A 27,558-nucleotide genomic window follows, 5' to 3' on the forward strand; every position below is an offset into this window, starting at 1 on the left:
CCTGGGCCCCGCCTTTTCCCTCCGCACACCGCTCTCGTCGAGTTTCTGTTTTGCTGTGATTTCACTCCTGCTTCTCTCAGCTATGTGATTTGGACACTCCTCGCCCTGCACCAGCACCACTCTTCCTCTTCATCGCCACCACCAGCGACAGCACCCGGCTCGGTTTGGCCGCTGTCAGTCGTCGGTGTTCGGGGGTAGAGGATGTCCGCTGGCTCCACCGGGCCACTGTTGGTTAGGAACGGTCTATAGCGCAGCCTCCTCTGGAAAAAACGGAGGGTTTTTTTGGTGTTGTTGTTTTAAAGTCGTGCTTGGGCTGTTTTTGTCGTTGACAGGCAAACGCTAAAGCCGGGCCCTCTCTTTTAAACACGGGGCTGCACTGCTGTGAAGTGTGCCTCGTTAGGTTAAATGGATATGTGTGCCGTGCCAGGCTAAGGTGGGGACGGATCGGAGATGCCCTCTGGCTAGCAACGCTAACTTTCAGTGGACCGTAGCTAGGTCGCAGAAGCACTGATTTCTTAGCGTTTTGGCCGACACAACATAGCCTTACAGGCGTGCTTTGGTTTTAAGACACTCAAAAGTTTGTAGTTAGTAACGAAAAAAACTGCGACTATCAAAAGGAAGTAAAAATGATTAAATAGCGGTAACTCGAAGCGGTTTTCTTCCACTCAAAGCTTGACGTGAAACTAGCCTAGCCGTGCTTGTCAACGGGACAACAACAAATGCCTTCTCATTCATGGGCACAACAGACTGTGGGGACCGTTCAGCACTGACACACTCCTACTTCATGTATGTTTAAGGACTACCTGTTAACTTGACTCATTTTCTTTCTTTTTAATTAACAAATGCTAGCAGGTGGTTTTGGGCGAGCATGGGAACTAACTAGTTAGCGCGCAAGGAAAGGTGTGTGCATTAACACATTTCGGGTTCACTCAAGGTGTTTGGCACCTGCTTAACCACTTAAATCGCATCGAGGACAAGGCAGCAGCAGCCCAGTCTGTTTACCATGGAGGGAAATGCGCAACAGCAGAAACCGACTCCTCTAACTCGGGAACTGACGAGAGTATTTGCCAGCTACAACAAGCACTCCGTACAGCTGAAGAAAAACCTAAAGGAGACTAATGCTTTCTTCCGGGAAATACGGCAAAACTACAGCAATGCTTGTGCATCGACCATGAGCTCGGCTTCAGCTTCTCTGGAGGCAGGTAGGTTTGAACACCACCTGGAAATGCATCAGTACTGCACCCATATGTTTGCATGTTTAAAGCACCCACAGCCGGGGTTACACTTAAGCATGCCGGACGGAAGTAAAAAGAAAAGGCTAACTGCTGCTGCTACTGCCAAGTGATTATTGCACCAGCGGGCAGGTTGGGAGCAAAATCCATTCATTTGGGTCAAAGAAAACTAAAGAGATTAACCCCCCCCCCCTCTGGAAAACATGTGCAGAATAAGTGCACCAAATATGCTGAGAATTATGCACTGGCTGCTTGAGTCATTTCTGATTAGATTGAAGTTACGGGTCACAGATTTCTTGAGATATATATATATATATATATATATATATATATATATATATATATATATATATATATATATATATATATATATATATATATATATATATATATATATATATATATAAATAAATAAATATTACTCGCCATTACATTTGTGTGTCCGAAACTATGAGCACTGTCAGCAGCATCATTTCATCACATAATTATCATCAGATAATTCAGATATCTGTTTCTGTGAAAGAAACGGACTAGACTTGATAATCATCTTCAGGAATTGCATACAGAGAGGGTCAGAGTCTGTACTCCTCCTCCTCTCCGTGTTGAATGTTCAAAGATAACTGAAGGTTAGCCATAATCAGCAGGAAAAAAAACGAGATTCATCTTGGAAATGTCCTGGGTATATATACCTGCTCTCTCTCTCTGTGTATGTGATTGTGTGTGTTGGGGGGCGGGGGTCCTGTACTGGTATGTACATTTCTGTGTAGACTTGCTTGCGTTATTGCTTCATGTTAGGTCAATGAGGGCAGGTTAGAAGTGCAGTAAAGCCACTGTAGTGTTAGAAAGTAATGCAGTGGTATGTGACTATAAAGGGGTGGCTGTTGCTGCTATGCGCTGTCTTCGTTATGTAAGTGTTTTAGACTGTGACTCAGCATCATTGGGGATTATATCAGAGCCCTGCAATGATCAAAATGAATCGATTCTTCTGTTTGCGCTTCATACCTTAGGGGACAAAAAAATAATCCCAAAAAATAATATTTGATCAAGAGTGGTTCATTGTCTCTGCTGTGGAATATAATGTCCTGTATTCTTGGAGTTGTGTTAAAATACCAAGAATAATATAGATGTAATAATCTGAGTGTCCTATCTTTGATAACAGCGCTGACTAGGGGTGGGAGAAGACTTTAGTACAATAGTATATTGTATTGCTTCTTTATGTGATATGTTATTGATAAGGGTGCACATGAGCCAATATGAAGGTCATGAATGAAGTGTAAAGATAACCTGTTATTCTTATTAATGTTTCATAAAAATAATTTAAAAAAATCCCATATTTATCTTATATGTACTGTGGTGCATTACCTCACTTCATTCTTTGAACTGTATTAGTGCTTCCTCTTTTTTCAAGCCAGCTTTCTCTTGATTGGCTGAGTCTTGCAAACAGAAGGTTTGAAAAGCAATAATGGTGGGAAGACTGTTCACAACAACAGCTGGGTATCTCTGATGACTGTATTAGTGATATCCAAGTACTTGTAGGATATCGTATCCTACAAGTACTTGGATATCAAATACTTTAAAGGTATCCAGGACACCTTTAAAGTATTTGTGCCCAATTTTCTTTCTACTAATTTTACAGATACAAACCACCTTTTAATTCTGATTAGTTTGTCAGGACAGTGGAAAATCTTTAACCATAATGCCATATCTATACTGGAAATAGCCTAGGAAAGCATGCAGTAAAAATTAGCTGTACTGTGATTAAAACCGGTTAGGAACAGTTTCATTAATAGAATAGCCCTTCATTGTCATTTCGCTTGTACAGCGAAATTATGAGTGCTCCACACTACCCCGGCACACGCATGTGCAGTAATAAATAACAAACAGGATAAATGGATGCAAACTGGAGGAATATATACAAAACAGTAGAAAGGTACACATTAGAGGACAAAGTGCTTGGAAGTAGTGCAAAGAACTTGGTGTGAGGATCGAGTCCATGTGTGAGTGGCCTTAAATAGCATTCCCACCAATTTGAAGTTCAATTTCAGCATCGGTTAAATATTATTTTGGATGATAGTTAAAGCCCTCTTAGTCATTGTATTCAATCACAATGAACAGTTGAAGGGTTCCTCAGAACTTCTAGTAGACATGGGCATTGTGAGGAGAGTGGCAGATATCATAAATGGCAGCCTCCATGTTTCAAACTCCACATTATAATGCTAGCAGCACTAGCTCTTACAGACTCAGCTGAATCTTCACTTATTTTCATTGGATTATTTCAAAGTTATTTATGGGGTCAAAAAGAAACAAGACAGGAAAAATCCAACACTGCCAAAGTGACATTAATACTGTTTACAGGCTTTTAACCGCACAGCTATTGTAGAATGAGCTGAATGAGATTTCCTTTATCTAACCAGAGACTGTTTAACGTGTGGACGTAGCTTCTGTGTTGGGAAAAATTAAGCTAATGGGGCTGTTATGCTCGCAACATCGCCTGTGTCGCACACCCATTTTGATGTCACGTCATGTGTCGTGCAAATAGAATAGAATAAAATTCAACTTTATTGTCATTGCACATGCACAGGTACAGGGCAACGAAATGCAGTTTGCATCCATCCAGAAGTGAACAAAAAACAATCTTTGTGGTGCTTTGTTGGTCATGCGCCTCTTGATTTTTGTAACCTGGTGTGTGTTGTTTTTTAGCACCATTTTCATGATATTCCAGCACAGAAGCTCACAGATATACAGAGGGAGATATTGGAACCGTTTGAAAACTTGAGTTTGTGGAAAAAACTTTGCAAAAAACCTTCAACAAAGTCTTTCTGTTTTCCCGTTTTCTCCTCCTATAGCAGTGTTTATGTGATGATATTGTCTGAGTGGCGACACCTATCCTTCAGGAGAATCCTGCAGTGGCTCCCTGCACTGTAATGGCGGGTAAAAATACAAGCGACTATGAGACAAGGTTGTGACCACTGCGGCAGGTATACTGGGGGCTTGATGAGAAAGTGCCTTAAACCTGCGTTCTGTCTAAGGGCCACCAGATTGCGATAGCTGCTGTTGGGGGAAAAAAGGACGTCTGGTTCTATAGAAGTCTAAGGGAAAATGGCTTACTGTGTTTCCCCCTGTAAACACATATTAATGACAAGTGGTTAGTCAATTAAAAATCATTTAAATTTTTATTTTATCCAAGTTGGAAATTAAAACGCAAATCTTAAAGCTTCAAAACGGGGTTTCTGAAGCCAGTGGATGACATCATGCTAGTTACATCCATGTTTTTCTACTTTCTATGCATCTAAGATGACTGTAACATCTAACAAATGGTAGGTAAAGTTGAGATGTCTAACTGATTGGATTTTTTAAAGGGATGCCGATAGCAATATTTAGTGTAAGATAAGATTTTCTTACAGTTACACGAAACAAACACAAAAAGTCAGGTATTACTTGTTTATTGTTATTTGCTTTTTTTTAATGCTAGGGAATTGAGGAACAGCTTCTCTTTTAACAACATTCAGCTCTTCATTCTGCCTTTGAAAGCAAAACCAGTGCAAAATCCGTGCACAACACAATCTCATGGTGTTTTTTAGATGTAAAAAAAACCCCCACCATAAATGTTTGCTCAAACACACACAGCCAGTTTAATTTACAAGAGTCACCACTTTGACTCCTTGGTTTGATGCGTATCAAACAAGGGTAAAGTGAATGCAGGTTAATAGGACTACAGCAAAGTGATTTACCCATTACAATGACTGATATCTATCCGTCATGTCACATTAATTTTTCGCTGGCTAAACATTCAAAAACGCTGTGAGGAGGAGGTGAAAAACAGATAGCATGCTGATGCTGACACCTGTAGTGCCGACCAAGAGTTTCTAAACAGCTTACTGAGTCTAACTGTTTGTTCTACTATACTGATGTGGTTTTAGATAACATATCCTCTTCATGTTGTCCAGGTCAGCTCAGCTGCATCTCGTTCCCTGCTCACGAAGAAGAGTTCCTACGCAACAATGTGGGTGCTTCCCCCTACATCCTTGTGCTGGGCCAGAACTGCACTGCTCGCTACCAGCTGGTCAACAGCCTTCTAGGGGAGAAGCTGCTGCCACTGGGCGGTGAGGCTGGAGAGCCTTGTGAAGGAGTCCAGGGCACTGTCTGCAAGAGGAGGAAACTTTGTTTCACCCATGGGAGACAGACACGGCTCAGCTTGGCACTGCCTGGCCAGTATGAGCTGGTGCACCAGTTGGCGGCTAATTGTGGTCGCTGGGATACTGTTCCCAGGGAGGACTTGGAGATCCATGAGGAATGTGAAGACCCAGCCCACAGGCTAGCAGAGCTGGAAATCACTCTCCACCACTCGCTGCTTCAGGTAGGCTTGAAACATGTGCAGATGTCGAGAATTAACTCTGTTTAACAGTAGAGAGGGTTTGCTTTGCTTTGCTAGCAATAAGTAAGACTCATTCCTAGGTGGTGTTGGACTCTGACAGGGTTCTCCTTTGTCAACATTTTTTTAAAAATAAATATTGTAAAGAGAATTTCAAGGCACAACCAATGTGCACATTTCCTCGAGCAGTGACCTCCAGCCCGTGGTGGGGAGTGTGCAACTAGGTGTGAAGTGTCTTTGAAGAGAATGAGCTGTTTAAATCCGAGGCCATGTCCCTCAGACAGAAAAGTGTGGCGTTCCCTCTCCGGGCCAGGAAAGAGTTTGAACGAAGGTGTGAGAGTTGAGCATAAAAAGCTGTTGATTTATAGGTTTATCCACGTTCTTGCCCTCAGTGATCACTACGATTGTAGATAAAGACTGAATTAATAAGATTGGAGATAGCAGCACGGATAATGAGTTTTGTTCTGAAGGGTGTTTGGGTGAGCCATTCATGAAAGGCTTAGAGTAGAGCTGATACTAGTGTTAATTGAATGGAGCCATTGTTGGTGGTTTACGGATCTGATTAGGATGCCTGCTAAGTGAGCTCAGGAGCATAAGTGATAGACGGCTAGATCAATTTTTTTTTACCCTCATAATTTAAATATGTAGTGTGACATGAACCCCTTTATGTGAGATTGGTGCCATATATGTTTCCCATTGATGTACGGTACACTATTGCACACAAAACTTTCTTTTCTTTTTCTTTTTTTTTTTTTTTAAGTAATTTGAAGTGAAAACTATTGATCAATACAGTCGTGTTTACTAGTCCTTTTACAGAAAAGTAAACTAGGATAGTAAGAATATCCTGAAACGTTTTGTCAATGAAGTTTTTCTTGAGGAGCATTTTAATTTTGTGGTCAACCCGCAAAGGCTGATGTTTCAGACATTTAACTGGCCAATTCTGTTCCGTCTGTTATCAGCAGAGTGGATTTAAGCTGTTCTGCCGTAATCAGTTAGACTTTAACACAATAAACTGGCATTAGGTAATGCAATGCACTTTTTATACCCGTGTGGTTACTTGTTTAATGGAATCAATATAACAATAAACATAATCATCGTCATAATTTACAACCTTTCATAAACAAACATGCGTTTCTTTCAAGAACCATTTGACTCCAAAGCTTCGAGCGGTTGTGTAGTTATTGTTGTAAAGTTCATTAGGGTGAAGGCAGGTGATTTTGTCTGATTCTTGATTGAAAAGGTTTTGGTGAATCTGGTGTGAGCAGATTTATGGAAAATGATCATAGAGTCTATTGTTACACGTTATAGACTTCTAGTAGAACATGATATACAGGGTGGGCCACTTATATGGATACACCGTAATAAAATAGGAATGGTTGGTGATATTAAAGTCCTGTTTGTGGCACATTAGTATATGTGAGGGGGAAAACTCCTCAAGATGGGTGGTGACCATGGTGGCCATTTAGAAGTCGTCCATCTTGGATACAACTTTTGTTTTTTCAATAGGAAGAGGGCCATGTGACACATCAAACTTATTGGTAATGTCACAAGAAAAACAATTGTGTGCTTGGTTTCAATGTAACTTTATTCTTTCATTAGTTATTTACAAGTTTCTGACCACTTATAAAATGTGTTCAATGTGCTGCCCATTGTGTTGGATTGTCAGTGCAACACTCTTCTCCCACTCTTCACACACTGATAGCAACACCGCAGGAGAAATGCCAGCACAGGCATCCAGTATCCGTAGTTTCTGGTGCTGCACATCTCGTATTTTCACACCATAGACAATTGCCTTCAGATGACCCCAAAGATAAAAGTCTAAGGGGGTCAGATCGGGAGACCTTGGGGGCCATTCAACTGGCCCACGACGACCAATCCACTTTCCAGGAAACTGTTCATCTAGGAATGCTCGGACCTGGCACCCATAATGTGGTGGTGCACCATCTTCTGGAAAATCTCAGGGAACGTGCCAGCTTCAGTGCACAAAGAGGGAAACACATCATCATGTAGCAATTTCAAATATCCAGTGGCCTTGAGGTTTCCATTGATGGAGAATGGACCCACTATTGTACCCCATATACCAAACCATCACTTTTGTTGTTCCAACAGTCTTGGAGGGATCCATCCAACATGGGTTAGTGTCAGACCAATAGCGGTGGTTTTGTTTGTTAACTTCACCGTTCACATAAAAGTTTGCCTAATCACTGAACAAAATCTTCTGCGTGAACTGAGGGTCCTGTTCCAATTTTTGTTTTGCCCATTCTGCAAATTCTGTGCGCCGATCTGGGTCATCCTCATTGAGATGCTGCAGTAGCTGGAGTTTGTAAGGGTGCCATTTGTGAGTAGCTAATATCTGCCAAAGGGATGTTTGACTAATGCCGCTCTCCAGTGACATGCGGCGAGTGCTACGCTGTGGGCTCTTGCTGAATGAAGCTAGGGCAGCCACTGATGTTTCTTCATTAGTGACAGTTTTCTTGCGTCTACGTTTTGGCAAATCCAACACTGAACCAGTTTCACGAAACTTAGCAAGTAGTTTGCTAACTGTAGCATGGGAGATGGGTGGTCTCGTAAGGTGTCTTGCATTGAAATCTGCTGCAATGACCCGGTTACTGCGTTCACCAGATATCAACGCAATTTTGATCCGCTCCTCACGTGTTAACCTCTTCGACATGTCAATGGCTGTGAACAAAGAGAAACTTGTAAATAACTCATGAAAGAAGAAAGTTACGTTGAAACCAAGCACACCATTGTTTTTCTTGTGACATTACCAATAAGTTTGATGTGTCACATGGCCCTCTTCCTATTGAAAAAACAAAAGTTGTGTCCATCTTGGATACAACTTTTGTTTTTTCAATAGGAAGACTTCTAAATGGCCACCATAGTTACCACCCATCTTGAGGAGTTTGCCCCCTCACATATACTAATGTGCCACAAACAGGACTTTAATATCACCAACCGTTCCCATTTTATTACGGTGTATCCATATAAATGGCCCACCCTGTAGTGTGAAAATGAAATTACACTAGCTTGACTTCGATCGAGTTTGCAGGCAGAACTCTCTTGAGCTCCTGCCACAGCATTTCAGTCAGGTTGGGTTCATTGCAACACCTTGAGTCTTTTCTTTTTCAGCCATTCTGGGGTAGTTTAGCTGCTGTGTTTGGAGTCATTACCCTGTTGACCAACCCTGTTGATCCATATTTTTGATCAAGCTTTAGCTATTGGATAGATGGCCTCCAGTTTGGCTTTAGAGTACGTATACAGAGGAGTTCATGGTTGACTCAACACTTGCAGGGTGTCAGGGTCCTGTGATTGCAAAACAAGCCCAAATCATCACCCCTCCACCACCGTGCTGACACTTGTTATAAGGTGTTCATGCAAATATGCTGTGTTTGGGTTTTTTCCTAACATGGTTCTGTGTATCATGTCCAAATATCTCAGTCTTGTGATTTGTTTGGATGCAACTTTTGCAAACATAAGTCATTAAAGAAAAAAGCCTTTCTCATGGTTACCCTTCCAAACAAGCCACACTTGTTCAGTCTTTTTCTAATTGCACTATCATGAACTTTAACATTTAACATGGTCACTGAGGCCTGTAGCGTCTGAGATTGTAGCTCTTGGATTTCTTGCAATATCTCTGAGCATTGCACAGTTTGACCTTGGGGTAAATTTACTGGAAAGACCGCTCCTGGGATTATTGGGAGCTGTCTTTAACATTTTACACTTGTGAATTATCTTTCTTAACATTTGGAAATGGCCTTAAACCCCTTAGATTGATGGGCAGGAAGAGTTGCTTCTCTAAGATCATCGCTAATGTCTTTCCTCCCTGGCATTAACACAAACCCAAATGCTCCAGACTTATTAACTGCCAGAACTTCAGCTTTTATAGAGGTGCTAACATTTGTTGTTGATCAGTTAGTCAAGTGTATTTCATTATCAGCACCTGGCTGATGCTGACCCGGGAAAATAGGAATTTAGCGTTTTGGTTTAGTTTTTGTGTGTACTTATATTTTGTGAGCTGATATTTATTGTTCTCCTTTTTTCTTCTTTTTTTTTTCCCTTCATGGATCGATTTATTCTTTTCATCATTGTCTCCTGTTTGAATTAGCTTTTGCTCACGTGGCTTAGCTCATAAACAGATTACTGAGCAGAGCTGATTATTTCTTGTGCTGTTCGTTTTTTCACTTGATTTGTGCTGTTGTTTAGGCATGCAGTGTTTCACCAGTGTTCCACGCTCTGCGGTCGTGTGACCAGAAAATCACAGAATCTTGAGAAAATTAAATGATTTGGTTTGGTCTGTGAATTGTAGTCATTTCTTATCATGCGTGACACATGGAAAGGCTTCCCAAAGGATCCCAGATCTCCAGAAACTAGGCCTGGCTTTTCCAGCCCACCCGCCCAACCCCCTTACGTAATGCTACTGGTCTGGTGTGATTCACATGACTAGGTCATGTAAAAAACAGATCTCAAACCCTTTGGTGTGGTACAATTGCCATGGTTACAGTTGAGATCTGGGACACTGGGTGTTCATATCACTAGGAAAAATATTTTGTTGTGTTTTGTTTTCAATGGCATAGATCAGCATTTGATGTGGGCTGTGCTAATAAAAGAAGATCCATTAAAAACTTTTCTTTAAAAAATCCAATAGTGTTTGGGTTTATACACACACATCAGAATATGCGTGTGGGAGAAAAACACAACAGACAGAGATAAATCCCAATCGTGTTAATTTGTAAGTACCAAATTAAAATTAATTTAGCGGCAGTTTAGTATTTTACAGATTAATGTTTGAAGGAAAAACCTCGATACTGAAAACAAAGGCGGTTGTTACAAATCTCCGTTTACTTTCACGTGTGACTGGAGGGCATGAGATGTGCCTTATTGTGACCTTAGAAGCTGAAATAGCTGACATATTTTTCAGTAACGATTCAGATTCAGTAAAAAAATTAAAGACAAAAGGACCAGTGTGATCTCGTATTGTATGCATTTGATTAACTACACTTGAAGAAAATGAAATCCACTTTCTTCAAACCAGACAACTAAAGCAGCCCAGTGCTTTATGTCTCTGCTGAACGAAGAGCAGAGAATAAGAAATAAATGGAGGCACAGAATCTCTCTGCTGGCTGTGGTATTCACACACTCCTGCCATAGAGGAGGCCAGCAGATGAGAGCTCAGTTGCTAATTGGCCCTCACTTCATCCCGGGGTATTTACGCATGCCTCCTGCTTCAACTTAACTGCAGTCTAACCATGTTGACATATGAAGGTGCTAATCTACCACCATGTTTCTAAAAATTCTTTTGAGGTATATAATCCAATATGTTTACTGCCACACTTCTGCAGACTCTTATGAACAAGTGCGATTTTGCCAGTCACCCTTAAAATATGCATTTAGGAGAAGTTTATAATTACTTTATATGATTGTTTCTCTTTGCTGTGTTTCTTTGTAGAAGCCCAGTCTAACGTGGGCTTTGAAGTCTTATTAAACCTGAACAGTAACATCTAAATACCCTACAGGCTTCCTCTTGAAGGGTTGTTATTGAAAACAGGCTCCATTAAGGCAATTCAAACATTGTATTGATTTTGATTGGTTGCAACCAAATGTTTGCAGGCTATCTTTGTTCCAAAGAGACTGCTCAGACGGCCTCGCTGCTTGTTTCTTGGAGACAGGACTGACTGTCTCCTTTGTGTAGCTGTTGGTCATTTCTGCCTTTTTTCCCCCCTCTGGCTTTTTTTTTTTCTTCTTCCTCCACCCCGTCACAGTCTCTCCTTCTATTTTTGTAAATGTCGTAAATTATTAAGGGTTAAGAAAATCTTTTTGCATTAATTTTTTTTCTGCCCTGTCACAGCCATTCCCAAGACCACTACAAATGTTTATGTGCCATGATGTGTTCAGAATTAGAAACTGTCTGTGACGTGTCGTTTCTTTCCCAGAGGGAAAGCTCTTTGAACATCTTGTGGCATGAATTGTAGATTGTATTTAACAGGAGTTTGTCGTGCTGGTATTTGAGGTCATAAGGTTAATGGCCGAGTTAGAGCCTGACTAATAGCAGTCCATTGGTTAATGATCGGGAATTAACCAATTACAGATTGGTATTGGTGTATTTGCCTTTTGATTTGCACCAATATGGAAGCTTGTACTTGCTGCCAAACCTAATGCAGAAAAACAGGCTTGGACAGTTTGCAGTGTGGCTTCAGCTTTTGTTCAGTTCTCTGTTAGCAGGGCACATATCACAGCCGAGCAGTAGGCAAGGGTTCAAATATTTGGTGAGAGTAGCTCTTTAGTTTGTTTTGTACACTGGGTTTTAGCAACCAATCGTGTTTAAGCAGGCATTTTGTTACATGTTGAGAAAAAGATGAATTCCAGTTGCCAAAATGCAATCTCGAAGTCATCATCATCTGATAGTGTTTTATTAGCTCTTTAATGTTCATCTGCATTTGTAAACTAGCCAGTGCACAGCACCGCATCTTGGTTTATACTTGCGGAAAGGAGCATGCGCAAAAAGTGATGCCACGTCAGCTGAAGTGCTGGTGTGCCGCTACACTTTGGTGTTATCTTGACGTGCACATGACACCGCAGGTTGAAGACATAAATGTAAGGCACGCCTGCCACGGCTGTAATAGCTTGGGAAAAAAACTTTTGAAAAAAGAAGACATTTAAAAGACTGTTTCAGCTTTTTTTTTTTTTTTTTTTTTTTTTTTTTAATCTATGCCCTACACCAGCACCCATGAGACACCTATAGTGGGGTAAATAATCATTTGATTCCCTGCTTACAAAGGGTTGCATTGATGTCAGAGAACCCTGATTTTAGTTTCATCTGACCACATCACTTTCTCTCAAGCCTTCTCTGAATCATTTAGATGTTCACTGGAAAGCGGAAACTGCGCCTATACATCTGCCTTCTTGAGCAGTAAGACCCTGTGGGTCCATTACAGCATGATGTGTTACCATTACTGTTCTTGGTGACTGTGGTCCCATCTGCCTTCAGATCATTTACAAGCTGCTCGTGTGTGGTTTTGGGCTGATCCACCACTTTTCCCATGACCATGCTCACCCTATGAGGCAAGGGTTTGACGTTGTTTGACCTATGATTTGGCCCATGATGGTGGAGATGTTTAAATAGAAGAAACTGATCCTATGGACAGGTGCGTCTTATATACATAATGAGTTGAGATCATGAGTATATATAATTGATTGACTGTAATCTGTGGGCCACATAGCGAGACAGCCAATCAGTGGGATCCAGAAGTCTGGCTGTAAGGGGATTTACTTTACTTATTTACTCATAGTCACTTTGTTTATCGGCCTTTTGTTTGGTGCCAAGCAGAGGTTGAACGAAGGTCTTATCTGAAGTTTTTTTTTTTTTTTTTTTTTTTTTTCCCCTGATACTGTTGAGTTTTTGTTTCACACATGGGAAATTGTACATATTTTATTACATGTACAATAAATAAGGTAACGCTGTTTTCTGTCCTTATTAGTTTTAATTAAATGACGCCAGTTTCGTCAGATATTTGTGAAATAAACCCGGCGTCATCCTTTTAGTAGTTTTTGTATTGCTAGATTTCACTAAAATGTAAATTTTTATTTAATTTGATTGAATTGTCTGTTTTCTAAAAAGATGAACATGTTGCCTGTAATGATGTCTACATAAACATTTGGTTTTAATAAGCGTCATATTGTTTTGTTTTTGTTTTGTTTTTGTTTTGTTTTCCCTCGTCAGGAAGCAAAGGTCATGGTGGTGCCTTGCCCAAGTGTCCAGCCCATAGAAGAAGCTCTGGAAGACTGCACTCGCAATGTGATCCCAGTCATACTCTATGCCATCAACCAGGACTCCCTCAGCTCAGAACAGGTGGCACAGCTCTGGAAGGTCAAAGAGATGCTCTCCTTTCCCATCTGTTTTGTCCGTTTGCCTGACAGCGTTCCAGCAGCATCCCCAGAATGTGGCCGCCACACAGAGAAGGAGAAGAGCCCCCTTCACAAGCAGCTACTGTCACTTGGCTTTCTCAATAGCCCGACAGGAAACAGTTCCTGTGGCACCCCAACGCAGATGCCCACACCGGGCTCCAAGCCCCAGAGCATGTTGGGTGAATCTTTCGAAAGACCGCATCGGTTACTGGTGCCGTTTGCTCGCCAGGTGCTTCAAAATCAGCAGGTGGAAGCTGCCAGCCTGCTCAATGGACTTCACTGTCGGTGTCTAGATCTTTTTATCAACCAGGTCAGACAATGATGTTTCCTACTACTGTTCGTCTTTATTCATATGTTTGTATGTATTGCTCTACTGCTTCACAGTAGACACAGTCACTTGATGATTTTCTTGGTCACAGTGGGGGTCCAAACAGACCTTTGTCCTTTGTGCCTCACTTTCCTGCAGGCCTTTGACATGCAGAGGGACCTGCAGATAACACCACGCAGGCTGGAGTACACCCGCGAGAAAGAGGGTGAACTCTTCAACTCCCTTATGGCCATTGCTAACCGCAAACAGGAAGAGATGAAGGAGATGATAGTGGAGACACTCACCAGCATGAAAGAGCAGTTACTGGAGGATGCTGCCAACCTGGAGTTTACAGGTGAGCAGATAAGCACCGGTGCTAATAGACAGGCGTAGGATCTTTCATACTATAAGGGAAATGCCATCTCGACCTGTTTGTAAATGGTGAAATGCACAAAAGATTGCGACACAGATTACATCAAAGTATCTTAGTAATCTGATCGGCTTGTTTGTGTCTAAACTGTTTTTCAGATGTGATCACATAAACTTCTGGCAGATGTTGCTTAGCCTTGAAAAAGTATAAGGAAAACCACAACTAATGTTTTTATTGTTCATAGTGATGATGATGATGATGATGATGATGATAATAATGTTTTGCACCTCACCTCATCTGTAGTCTTTCTGTGTACGTCTGCACACACAATGTACAAGGTTGCTGTTTGAATGAGCATCGCAGAGGATGTGTTTTAACCTTAGCAGTACTGCGGTTTCCATGTCTGGTGTTTGTGGCTAGCATAGATGACTTGTTGATTTCTGTGGTTTTTGGTAATTTGACTCTGTGGCTGTTAGATGTCACCAAGCAAGATAAGGTTTTCTGTTTCTGAGGAAAAACTTAAAATATTTAATTGTGACTAATTAACATTAATATATCATTAATAGAGCCCCAGTATTTCTATTTGTGATTTGTATAAATGGAACATGTTTACGTTTCCATCTACAGGAGCCTGTTGTTGGGTTTTTGTTTGTGTGTTTTTTGTTTTTATTTATTTTCATATTTTTTTGAGGGGGGCGTATGGGTGTTGTTCGAGATGAATTTAATCACCCTGATAATATTTTTGGCTGAACACTGGCACACATGCATGCACGGTTTCATTAGTTAAATTAATTAAGTAGTTAAATTAAACTAATTATTCCTCTGATTACATGGTGCCATCCATCCATTTGTTTTTCCCCCAATTATCCAGTTTAGAGTTGCTGGGGGACTGTCCACTTTGTAAGGTACAAAGTGAAACCAGTTTGAGATGCTTTGGACTTTGCAACATGTTGTGCATTCTCTGTAAACAATAGAGATGGTTAAGTGGGAAAATCCCAGCAGGTCAGCAGTTTCTGAAATACTTAAACCAGCTTGACTGACACCCAAAATCAGTCAGGCGAGTTTCAGTTTCACCTTTCTTCACGTTCTGATGCACCTTTTAAACTTTAGCAGGTCGTCTTGACTGTGTCTGCGTACCTAAATGCATTGGGTTACTGCCATCTGATTGGCTGATTAGAAATTTGTGTTGAACAGGTATACATACATGGCCAGTGAGTGTATCAGTGTTTACAGCCTACAAAGCCAGACTGTGCATAGTCTTTAGATACTTGCATAGATCTAAACAGATGTAACCAAGCCATCTGTGCTTCACAATCTGCCCCCAAAGTTTGGCACTGTCTGACTCAACATATTCAGAAAGAAAAGGCAGTCATTGCCTGTTGCTTTTGCTCCGGGTATGTTTGAGAAACAACTTCTCTTGGTTATCTGTAAAACATTGAGTAATACTCCGTGCAGGTGTTTTAACACTGAACCATTTCTTTTTCTTTTTTTCCCCTTTTAATCAGGAAATTGGCAACGTGCACTTTTTCCACCCATAACCTTATCATCAGTGTTGCAACATAAATAGATTTTTCTCCTCTGGAGAAAGATAGTAGAGATCATTGTTGAAACTACAGTAAGTCTGACACAATGCTTTGTACACAAAGGAGAAGAAGAACTGTTGGAAGCAGAATCCAGTGTAAAATTATATTGACAAGTTTGCAAACGCTATTGTGCCAACGTCAACCCTTTACTTTAATTACTTCAATTTAAAAAGTCCAGCTTGGCTCTGGATTGTCAGTTCATCAAATTAAAAAAATTAATTCAAAAATGTATTGAGTTTATCAAGAAATTACAGAGAAGAAAGTTTGGACAGTATATTAACTGAAACTTTCTCTTTCTAAAAAGGAAAAAAAAAATAATTTGAATTTGGTACGTGGTGTTGTACGTCGGGACTATTGCACTGACGTTGAATTGTTTTATTTTTTTCATTTTAAAGCTTTATTATCTGTGATTTGGGCTGTTTTTAAACAAGTATGAAGAATTAAGTTCCTTGTTTATGCAGTTTCTACAGGCCTTCAAATCTGCTGCCAGACAATGAACATCAAAATATTTTAAGGACTTCATTCATCGTTCTATTTTAACTTAAACTATACTCTTGAGAGTCCATACTCATAAAATCATAGTATCAGGTAGTTTCTATAAAAATGAAGTTTAACTAGTTTTTTAGCTAATAGAATTCAGAACCTTTTCCCCGCTCCTACAGCACAATTAATGAGTGATAAAATGAAATGTGTGTTGGAGCTTGCAACCTTTTTTTCTTTCACCTTTCATCCAAAAACATGGGTGTTTTAAAATGTGTTTACACTTATTAATATTAGTGATGATCAGTAAAAGGCAAAATTTATAATATTTATAAGAATTTTTTAAGAATTATTTTTAATGCTGGATGATGATTAAAGTGTATGATCGCTGCTCGTCATCTTTGTTGGCTCAAACCCTGGAGAGTCAATCTACCTCCAAACAGCATGAAGAGTACCTGTGAGGTAGTTTGCCACCCTCTGGGGATGATTATTTTTCTTGTAGGAAGCGTTGTTAAGTTTGTTCTTGTGGAGAAACGTGATTTTCAACAAGTAGTCTTCGCAAAATCCGATGCAGTCATATAAATGCTTTGAGTTGATCCTCCAGTACACATGTTGAGCATCAAATGAAAATCCAGTGACATCAGTTATTCAATATTTATTTGTCCTTATTGTTTACATGTGCCACACGTTAACATGACAAACGGTGTTCTTTTACGTCAAATAGACGTCATCGTGACAACAAATGGAGAGCCTGTTACGTCAAAAGAGATAAAATCCTGCATCAACCAGATCCAGGAGCTGATAGTGGCCAGTTTGAATCAGGCTGTGGCGAATAAACTCATCAGCTCTGTGGATTATCTGAGGGAGAGCTTTGTAGGAACTCTGGAGCGATGCCTCAACAGTCTGGAGAAGTCCAACTTTGATTCTTCTGTTCACAATATCACTTCTAATCATCTCAAACAGGTGGGTGAGAAAGGAGGCTAATGTAACATGTTTGTGTCAAGAAATGTAAGGTGTGAACACTAATCGCATATAAAAATGTCAAGTATTTCATTAAAGCTTAAAGGGGAAACTTTACTGAAGGGCCAACAGGAACAATGGTCTTTTCCACTACAGAAAGAAAGTATCTCCTGTTGGGTTGTGGACTTCTGAGGGCCTCTAAAGAAACAGGAATTAAACCTAAAACCATCACAGTTTTGAAAGCTCATTTTCAGAAGCACAACAAAGATGTGTGACATCCGGTGTCTCTGGTTTGCTTCTCTCTTCTTTTATATCACTGTTTTTACCCCTCAGCCTTTATTGTTGTTATGTGGGCGAGCGGGGTGAATGCGATGGTGACGTAGGATTTTGAATTTATACCACAGATGTGTGTACTAGGATGTGTCTTTTATGTTTTCTCAGTTCAAACGTTTGAAATGTTTTCTATGTTCTATTGCGAATAAAATATGAGTTTGAGATCTGCAAATCATTCTTTTTTTAATATTTCACACAGCACCTCAATTCTTTTGGAATTGGGTTTGTGGTTTTGGTTAAGATGCACTCTTTTGGTGACTTTATCTTTTGTAGAGCGCCCGTCTACAGTTTAATTCTAATATTCTTGTCTTTGAGTCTGACAGATACAGTTATTCATACTTTGTGCTGTGTTGTTGAACGGTGTCACTGTCAAAGCTGTTGCTGCTGTTACATCACCACATTAGGTGAGTGGATGTTACACAGTGGAACAGAGCAGCCTGTTCTGTGAACTTGTGCCTGATTGAGTTCCTGAAGTGGAAAAGTGGTTTCTCACATGTTATTTGAGATGTTTGTTTTTTTGTTTTATTTTGTTTTTTACACAAAAGTAGAATAATGAGCTCTTATTAGTCATGCTAGAAGCTTTTTAGACTCACAGATTGTCTTAAAATTTGGGTTTTGTGCTAACCCTTTTCTCACCTGTCACAGCTGTTAAATGCTGCCTATCACGTAGAGGTCACCTTTCATTCTGGATCTTCTGTCACGAGACTCGTTTGGGAGCAAATCAAACAGGTCGGTGTCTCAAACATTCACACAAATCATTTTTAAAGTACTCGGACTTCTGATGAGATGGCTATGTTTTTCCCTTTTGATATGAGTCTCTTCTTCTTCCTTGCAGATAATCCACCGGATAACGTTTGTTAACCCTCCTGCCATCACTCCAGAGTGGAAGCGCAAAGTGGCCCAGGATGCCATCGAAAGTCTCAGCGCTGCCAAACTGGCCCGAAGTATCTGCTCGCAGTTCAGGACCCGGCTCAACAGCTCCCACGAGGCTTTCGCGACATCTCTGCGTCAGGTTAAAACCTTCTCTTTTGCTTTAGCTGCACTTTTCTTTCCTATTCCTACAAATGCTTTCCCCTGTATGATCTTAAATATACGTAAAAAACTGTCAATGAAATGGTGATGATTCAATAAAGGTTGACTACTCACCAGTAACTCTCACTGCAGTCAAAAAAATGTTGGTTTTAAAGTAAGGCACCACCTCCAGGGCAGTGAGGCTGTGAAACTAGAGCTACCGCTGGTGTATAGGGAAAAATCGTGACCACAGCATCTACACATTGTTGTTTGTTTGTTGAGCAGCAGAGATGAAAGTGCCGTGTGATGCTGCGGTATGCCTTATGAGACGTTTCCTGGAACTCTCACATATGCAGAGAGGTATTTGGGACGGCTCTACTATTGTTTGTGTAACATTAGCAGCTGGTTTCACAGGGAGCCAAAAAATGCGAGAGCTGGGAGCAATTCACAGCAGCTTCTTTGAAAGCCCATTCTCTTTTATTTGATCAGCGAGGTGTTTTACGAAATTGTGTTCTATTGTATTTTTATCTGTATTTACTGTACAGCACTTTGGTCAGCCTTGGTTGTTTTTAAATGTGCTCTATAAATAAACTTGACTTGACTTGACTTGACTAAAGGCTGCTAACCGCACAGCTCGAAAATGGACAATTTATTAAATCAGTGAAACTTATTTAAATACCACTTTTCACAGATACAAATCACAATAAAACAAGAAGTAAAAATGTAAAATAACAATGTCAAACAATCGAATATAGCATAAAACAACAAATTAGTTATTTAATCAGATTCACTGTTATTATTTTTGTATTTATGCAATTGGCATGCATGGCGTGGACATCCCTCCATAAAGCCCCCAACAGATGAGTGATGGTATTTATCACATGACAGACAGTGTGGGCCACATCAGTGTCTCCATTATCATGCAGTTACACAAATACAATGATTTATTGTGACGGAAGAGGAGGTGATGTTGGGTGAACATAACTAATTGAAAATAAGGTTATTTATGCTTCTGATCCACTTGTCGAGTGCCGTGGAAACCAGCTGACTAAAATAACATCATACGTGTGTCACGTTCCTGTTGGAGTGACCAGAAAAACAAGCAGGACATCGGCGAATAACGGACATTAAAACGCAGGCTTGGTGTGATATTCAGGATTAGTAACACTTGAAAGTCTGATAAGGTATTGTTGTCACCTCACCAGACAGGTGGGCGAGCTGCGTGGACTCCCAGCTTTGTGAATTCAATAACTCAAGAACACAGCAACGTAGGATTTTCAAATTCATACCAAGGGTGTATCTACTAAAAGTCTCCAATAAGTTTGAATCTTGGTGACCTCGACTTCATTGTCAAGATCACAGATGAAGTTTTCTGAAAATCTTGTGAATGCGATAACTCGTGAAGTTACCTAAGATGTTCAAATTGATGTCATGGTTTTTTACAACGGTGTGTAATGGCCTTTGTGCCGAAAAGAGCACACGACGATGATACTCGGCACTTTACACGAGCCCCTAAGGTGATTTCACTTACAGACTACAGACCTGTAATTTTTCCCATTACTGAGCTGCATCTGGGAATCGGTAGAATCAGATATCAAACTATCGGCAATTTTTCAGCTTCTTGGTGCAAAATATGGATGACCTCCAGTCCCACCGATTCTCAGAGATTCTCACGTTAAGCAACACATTACAGCTTGCAGCTCCAAACTTTTCTTTTTTCTTATTTGCTTAAATACAAAGCTCATACTTCACATACATGAGTAAATAAGAACCGAGAAAAATGTGTTCTTTATACAATCAAGCATTTTTTTTAATCACTCTAATTGTTGTGAATTTTTTCCTGCAGATGTCTTTTAATAATCTCAGCTTGTCTCGTGATTTATTTACGAGACAAGCTGAGATTAGCATAGTTCTGTCTTTAGCTGCAAAGCTGCCTTGTGTTGAATATATGAACAAATCTAGCTTACTCTGTTGTTGTTGTTGTTTTTTTTTTTTTTAAATTGTTGTTTATTTTGTTTTCTGGCTCAGAATCGGCCTGTGGGGAACATTGGATAAACAGAAATGTCTTTTCTGGTTGAGCTGATGAAACCCCAATTAACAAAACTAGTTAAAAAAATAATTTCATTACAAGCCGGGAGGGGAATTTCCTCTGGAGCTGCATGAATTGTCTTTGAGTTGGAACCAAAAAAATTCCACAATGCAGGAAAAACCCTGATGTAAACAAATAAGTAATTTAATTTACTTAACAACATTTGAACTTGCAGTATTTTATTAGTTTGGTAATAGTTAATAGTGAGCTGTTAGTGGTGACCAGACCGTGTAGATTAGAGCTGTTTACTGTTGCTCTCTGGTTTAAAAAAAAAAAAAAAAAAAAAAAAAAAAAAAGAGGAGTGAGTCGGTGAGCTCCTCTGCGCTGACCTCTGACAAATGACGTCACATAGCCATAGGGGTCAAAACAGCTGGCCAGGGGTCACTGAGAACTTCAGGGCCAGCTAGTTTTCCATGGTAGTATCTCACGCTTTAATATAAAAACAACATACAGATGGATTGAGATTATTGAATCCAAAAACATGTGGTCAGAGCTGTACTGATGTACAGGGTGTGCAAAAAGGACAAATTTTACATTTTCTTTAGTCACAAAACCACAAAAACCTTTAGTTGAATCTACAAAAATGGTAACGATAACCCAGTTTGACAGACATAAAATAACATTTTGTACTAATAAGATGATTCACCAAGGCTGTTAGTTGAACCTTGGTATATCTCAGCATGGTGTGATGTGGTGTTCTTAAAAGAAACGGAGGAAACTTAAAATGTGTAATGAGCTGCTTGTGCTCATGCTTCTGTAGAGAGCAAAGCAGTCTTTGACTCATGTTAGTGCGACTCTTTTGAGACCAAACTTGTTTTACTATGAAGGAGAAAGTTCTTGGGCCAAACAAACATGATGGGTGGCTCAATGAAGCATTCATCAGCTCTGTACATGGACTCTGTTAGTTAAAGGGCTGTGCTTACATTAAGTTTAAACCTTTAGAGAGGAGCCTCTCTGCTGGCTTTTTTTCCCTACAAAAATAACTGGTTAGTAACTAATTTTGGAAAATGTTATTGCTAACGAATGAGATCAGCCATTTGATATGTCCTAATGCAGGGCATGAGTTGTTACGCCATGTGTTGTGTTTGCAGCTGGAGGAAGGGCACACGGGTCGTCTGGAGCGCACCGAGGACCTGTGGCTGCGTGTGAGGAAGGACCACGCCCCTCGACTGGCCCGCCTGTCTTTGGAGAGCCGCTCTCTGAGGGATGTGCTGCTGCACGGTGAGTCACCACCGAATTCCTCTGTCGTTCCCACAAATGGGCACAGCGCACTCACACGTTTCTGCTAACTGTGGCTCCGTCAAGTTCTAAATCTGAACTTAACTAATTTAACTCCAAGATGTGTCCCTGCTTGAATGAAAAGTATAAATTTTAGGTCATGGGGGAAAAACACAGGGAGACTTTCCACTCCCAGTAGATGAAACTGTACAGTGAAGGTCACTGTATATTTGAGTGTGAGTACACTACTTAAAAATAGGCAAATCTAATTTAGAAACACAATAAGTGACTGGTTAAAATACTCAGACACTGGCAAAGTTTCAGACTTAGCTTCAAAGCTGCATTTATAAACACAATCTTATTATCTGCAATTCTTTTTCTCTCTCTCTCTTCTCACAGGCAAGCCCAAGCTCGGGCGGGAGTTGGGCCGGGGTCAGTACGGCGTTGTGTATTTGTGTGACAGCTGGGGAGGACACTACCCATGTGCACTAAAGTCCGTGGTCCCGCCTGACGATAAACACTGGAATGACCTGGCTTTAGAGTTTCACTACACACGGTGAGTTATTAGGAACAAGTGTTTGAACACAGTCGCGTCTTCACACCAAACAGCTGGCTCCAAATGCATCGCAGCTTTACTCGCGCTCAGCAGCTGTGACTAAGAAAGTTTCTCAGGCAGCAGGTGCATTCATCAAGAGCAGAGCTCTGCTTATAGAACATGACAGGCTGCTTGTTTTCAAGGCCAAACTCCACCCAGCTTATAGAAAAGTAGTTTTGGCTGTTGAAGCCTTGAGGCTCTTTTGTGTCATGTCAGTGTTTATTTTTAAAGGTGACAGCATGAGTTCGTTAGCACAGTTAATGCTTGTGCGCTATAACCTCCTCAGCTCTGAGGAATTCTGGAATCTCCAAAACTTTGCAGAGGCGAATTTATCAAAGGCAAACAAGATTGACTTCAAGATAACAGAAGTATAAGCAGAAGAAGGTGGACGGGGGTGAGAAGTAAACCTTTTATGATTTTATAGCTAAAATATGTTTTCCCTCCCCTTTCTTTGGGTGTGTGCGTCTCCTCAGGTCACTGCCCAAACATGAGCGGCTGGTCGACCTGCACGGCTCTGTGATCGATTACACCTATGGAGACGGCTCCAGCATATCTGTGCTGCTTATCATGGAGCGGCTGCACCGAGACCTCTACACAGGCTTGAAGGTGACTCGATAAAGCAGCGAATAACAGAGATCTTAGGTCATTGTTTTATAGGAGCAGCTCCGTACTCTTCTACTCTGCTCTTTACATCCTGTTAAGTCTCCGGTTTCTCTCTCTCTCTGTTGTTTTTGTTCGTCCCTGCCAGGCTGGTTTATCACTGAAGGAGAGACTGCAGATTGCTCTGGATGTGGTGGAGGGGATCCGTTTCCTCCATGGTCAGGGTCTCCTGCACAGAGACATAAAGCTAAAAAATGTTCTGGTAAGTTCAGATCAGCTGTCAGTTAGACCGGCTATAGTCTGTGACTGTGTAGCTCTATCAGAACTCTATATTATCAAAGTAGCCCACGTTCATAAAATACATGGCACAGTTGATCTGAATGACACCTTTCCAAGCACAGAAGAAAATGCACTCCATAGGTTCAGCATCATACAATTACAATAATCTCTACATCGATTACTCACCTGTGATCTGAGTCACAAATATAAACAGTCTGATTACACTAATAAAATGCAAACAGCTGTATGTCTGTTTCCACTGTGAATAATAGTAAATGGGCAGAGTGCTGACAGAAAACCACCATAAAGGAAAATACAGCATGTCTCAGGTTTGCAAAAGACCACCTGGAGGTTCCCCACACAAAGTAAATGTAAATCTCAGGTTGCGTTGTTTGTGGGAATGCACAAACCGTCTGGACGGTAGTATGTTCAAGTGTTAGTGCAACAACAGGTCAGCAGCTTTTGGAAAATGCACTCTTACATCTGCTTGGGAAGATTCCCTCCTGTCTGCAAAAGAGGATGTGATCCAGTCTCTTAATGCTATAATGTTGAAGTGGGTCAGAGATGATCCTTCCTCTATTTCTTTGTGGAAATCTGTAATCTCAGAGGTTGTGAATATGGAAGAACGTGATCAGTGGAACGTCTGTTGATTTATAATCTGGAATTGAACAGATGACACGGATGATCGCCACCTTTTTGGTCTAAAGTACGTAGACTGGATTTATGGACTAGTTGTTGTATTTCACTATATAAAACGGGCCCTGTGCAAGTGCGGAGTATTGTCTCATTGCATTACTGATGTCACAGCTTCAGTTTAACAGCATCACTGTAGCGTTGTTAGTTTTTTGTAGTTTGTTCTTTTATCTTTCCCAAATTTAATAAACAGAATTGTGAGGAAAAATGAACAAAGCTTCATCCCAGCTCTGAAGTCTGTATTCAATGAGGAAACAGTTAATTCAGTGCACAAAATTAAATTATCAGAGTGGTTGTAGAGATGTTGTGGCATGGTCTGCCCAGGGTTAAATCAGGAAATCTCATAAATATTGGACAGCTTTGCAGGGAGAAATTTTCCTAAATTTGTCCTTTGTGTTGTGTTCGTTCTACAAGGAGCATCTGGTGGAGGTTGTTGCTGCTGAATGAGGTTCCACAAGTTAGTAAAATCAAGAGTTTTCTTAGTTTTTCCAGCCTTCACATTAAATGCATGTGATAATAAAAGTGTTCAACAGATGCAAGTTCAGTTTAATTGTTATTAGTGTAGTTTGATTTAACTCTGTTAATAGCTGTAGCCAACATTAGAACTACAGTTTCCAATCTTTATTTTAAACATTCAAGTAACAAGTGTTAATGCACATAAAAAAATGAATAAACATGAAATCAAAGAAAGCTTCGTATTTACATGGAAAAATAAGTTGACCCCTTCTTGTTTGGAAAAGCGTAGGAGGAATCACATGCTTGTTAATGCCTGCTCCTGTCTAGCAGATCTTGTATACCTGTTTTGATTATACAATTGAAAATATACACGCATGCTATAAATAAATATAAAATTACAGACTGCAGCACAATAGCTATGCATGCGTCCTACAGCTGGACTCTTACAACGAGCCATCTGTGTGCACGAATGCTCTCAGGTGACTGTAAACTTGGCCTTTGCATAAAGATCAGACCACATTTTTATGAGTGAAAATTTAAATACTGCAGTATTTTCTACTTGATTAGATAACCATCTTTTTGCTTTTTCTAGTTGGACAAACAAAATCGGGCAAAGATCACCGACCTGGGCTTCTGTAAACCAGAAGCCATGATGTCTGGCAGCATAGTAGGAACTCCCATCCACATGGCTCCAGAGCTGTTTACAGGTATGATTATGGGGCAGTGCATTAAAAAAAGAAAGAGTTATAAGAGCAGGAAGTCATAACTGCAGCTTGTTTTGTGTGTCAGGTTTTAACTTGTCTCCACTGTGGCATTGTCTCCCGACAGGAAAATATGACAACTCTGTCGACGTCTACGCCTTTGGGATCCTGTTCTGGTACCTGTGCACCGGTTCAGTGAAACTTCCAGAGGCTTTTGAAAAATGTTCCAGCAAGGATCAGCTCTGGAACAACGTTAAAAAAGGTAAACGGCCCTTTACCAGACTCTTTGAATCTTGGAGAATGCAAATCATAGTTCAGTTTGCGAATTTGGGAGAGAGTTACGATGCATGCAATGAGATCATAATCCCAAAACAAAATGTACACTACAGTGCCAAAAGTATTCACTCATTGAATTCAGGTATTCTAGTCACTTCGACAACCATAGGTGTATAAAATCAGGCACGTAGGCATGCAGACTTCTTCTACAAAGTTAGTGAAGGAATGGGTCGCTCTCAGGAGCTCGGTGAATTCCAGCGTGGTGCCATGATAGGACGCCACCTATGCAACAAGTCCAGCTGTTTCCTCACTACTAAATATTCCACAGTCAGCTGTTAGTGGTATTATAACAAAGTAGAAGCAATTGGGAATGACAGCAACTCGGCCATGAAGTGGTAGGTCATGTAAGGAAGTGCAACTGTCACTGCTGAACACACAGATAATCTGTTGATTGTCAAACAGGGTGAATATTTGAGGAAATATTTGGATCGCTCGTGTTTCGGCCAGAGACTCACTTGTATCCATGTTGTCCTCCATCAGGTTCCAGACCAGAGCGCGTGCCTACTTTTGACGAAGAGTGCTGGCAGCTGATGGAGGCCTGCTGGAACGGGGACCCCTCCCAGAGACCCCTGCTTGGTATCGTTGAGCCGAGCCTGCAAAGTATTATGAAGCGGCTCTGCAACTGCAACTCGGAGCAGAAAAGCAGCAGCCTGGAGGACTCAAACTGAATACACTCCAGACAAACTAACACGTGTGTGATAGAGATACTGTTTGGAAAAGTATTTTTGTTGTATTTATGAAGAACGGAGCTGAACGGAGAATTTTGGAAAACCAGGCACCATTTACAAAAACAAAAAAAGGTGTCCAAGTTGACCTCCTTGTTCACACTTGTTGCATTTACATTATTTATGAGATGTTGACCAGAAGTTTGCAAATACGTGTTTTATTGATTGTGTAATTGATTTGTATACAAACTCTATTTGCTTGTTGCTGCACTGCTAATTGCTACTTTGTCATAGAAATGTTACTAGGTTCAAAGTGTTTTAAAAGTAGTCCATTCCCAGTATTATGAAAAAAATATAAAATTAATTTTAGATTGTATTTAAACTGAACATGTCTGTCTATACAAGCACATCTTTTTTTAAATAAAATTATCTGTTACAACCAATCAATCCTGTCGCAGACTCATTTTTAACTCAATTTTAGGAAACAAGTTTTTAAGAAGTTTTTAGTAGAAATGGACTTTTGGGGACATTTTCTTGCGTCTCATGCTGATGCAAAGGCAAAGCTGGAGACCCTAAAGGCTCATCACCAACCTTTTATTAAAAAAAGAAAGGAAAAAAAAAAGGGGGGGAAGGGATAGCTCAGTAGGTAGAGTGGTGGCCCCATGATCGGAAGGTCGGGGGTTCAACTCCACTGAACGGCTACCCTGAGGGTACCCCTGAGCAAGGTACCGTCCCTACACACTGCTCCCCGGGCGCTGCATTGGTGGCTGCCCACTGCTTCACTAGGGAACTATTTCCCTATGGGGACTAACACATACACATTATTATTATTATTATTATTATTACATTATCCAGTATTGAAAGTCTGTTTTACAACTGATTGTTAAATATTCTTATTGGTTTTTAATGTAACACTTTTTTTTCTTTCTTGCATTTGAGGACTTTTCTCAGGGAAAATTATAATTCAAATGTTTAATAAGCAGTGTTTTTCGGATATATTGAGTTTGTGCATTCATTTCAGAAGCAGCTGGAGCTCCAGACAGAAAGCAGGTAAAGAGCATTAGCACCATCTAGTGGGCTACAGCCTTGAGTTGTAATATTGAGAGACAAGTTTGGACAGTTACGGGTGACTCGTGACACAAAGCTCATACAGTACATGATAAGAAAACAAACAAAATTCATCCAGCTCCATTTAAAAGTCTTAACCTAGTCTCTCAGAAAAGTTTCCTAATATATTATAAATAATAAACAGATTAAAATATCTGAGTGATGAATCACCAATAACTGCAATCATACTTTCCATCAATTTTGTTTTTAGAATGATTATTTTAGCCTTTATTGGACAGAGGTCAGTCAAACCCAGGCCAATTGTGGTC

At 40.4% G+C, this 27,558-nt stretch overlaps 1 protein-coding gene across 1 annotated transcript; it reads left to right on the forward strand.

The window, feature by feature from the left end:
• dstyk (dual serine/threonine and tyrosine protein kinase) lies at positions 1–26,625 on the forward strand. The gene is made up of 14 exons (XM_080891524.1): positions 1–1,202; positions 5,180–5,589; positions 13,322–13,816; positions 13,973–14,168; positions 16,971–17,209; positions 18,185–18,268; positions 18,375–18,551; positions 21,731–21,860; positions 22,257–22,413; positions 22,926–23,058; positions 23,201–23,314; positions 25,073–25,187; positions 25,309–25,443; positions 25,998–26,625. The coding sequence occupies exons 1-14, from the start codon at positions 1,004–1,006 to the stop codon at positions 26,183–26,185; spliced, it is 2,772 nt and encodes a 923-aa protein (XP_080747650.1). The 5' UTR covers positions 1–1,003; the 3' UTR covers positions 26,186–26,625.
• The last annotated feature ends 933 nt before the right edge of the window (positions 26,626–27,558 follow it).

Source organism: Rhamphochromis sp. 'chilingali' (genome assembly GCF_963969265.1).
Source record: "Rhamphochromis sp. 'chilingali' genome assembly, chromosome: 9".
Classification (NCBI taxonomy): domain Eukaryota; kingdom Metazoa; phylum Chordata; class Actinopteri; order Cichliformes; family Cichlidae; genus Rhamphochromis; species Rhamphochromis sp. 'chilingali'.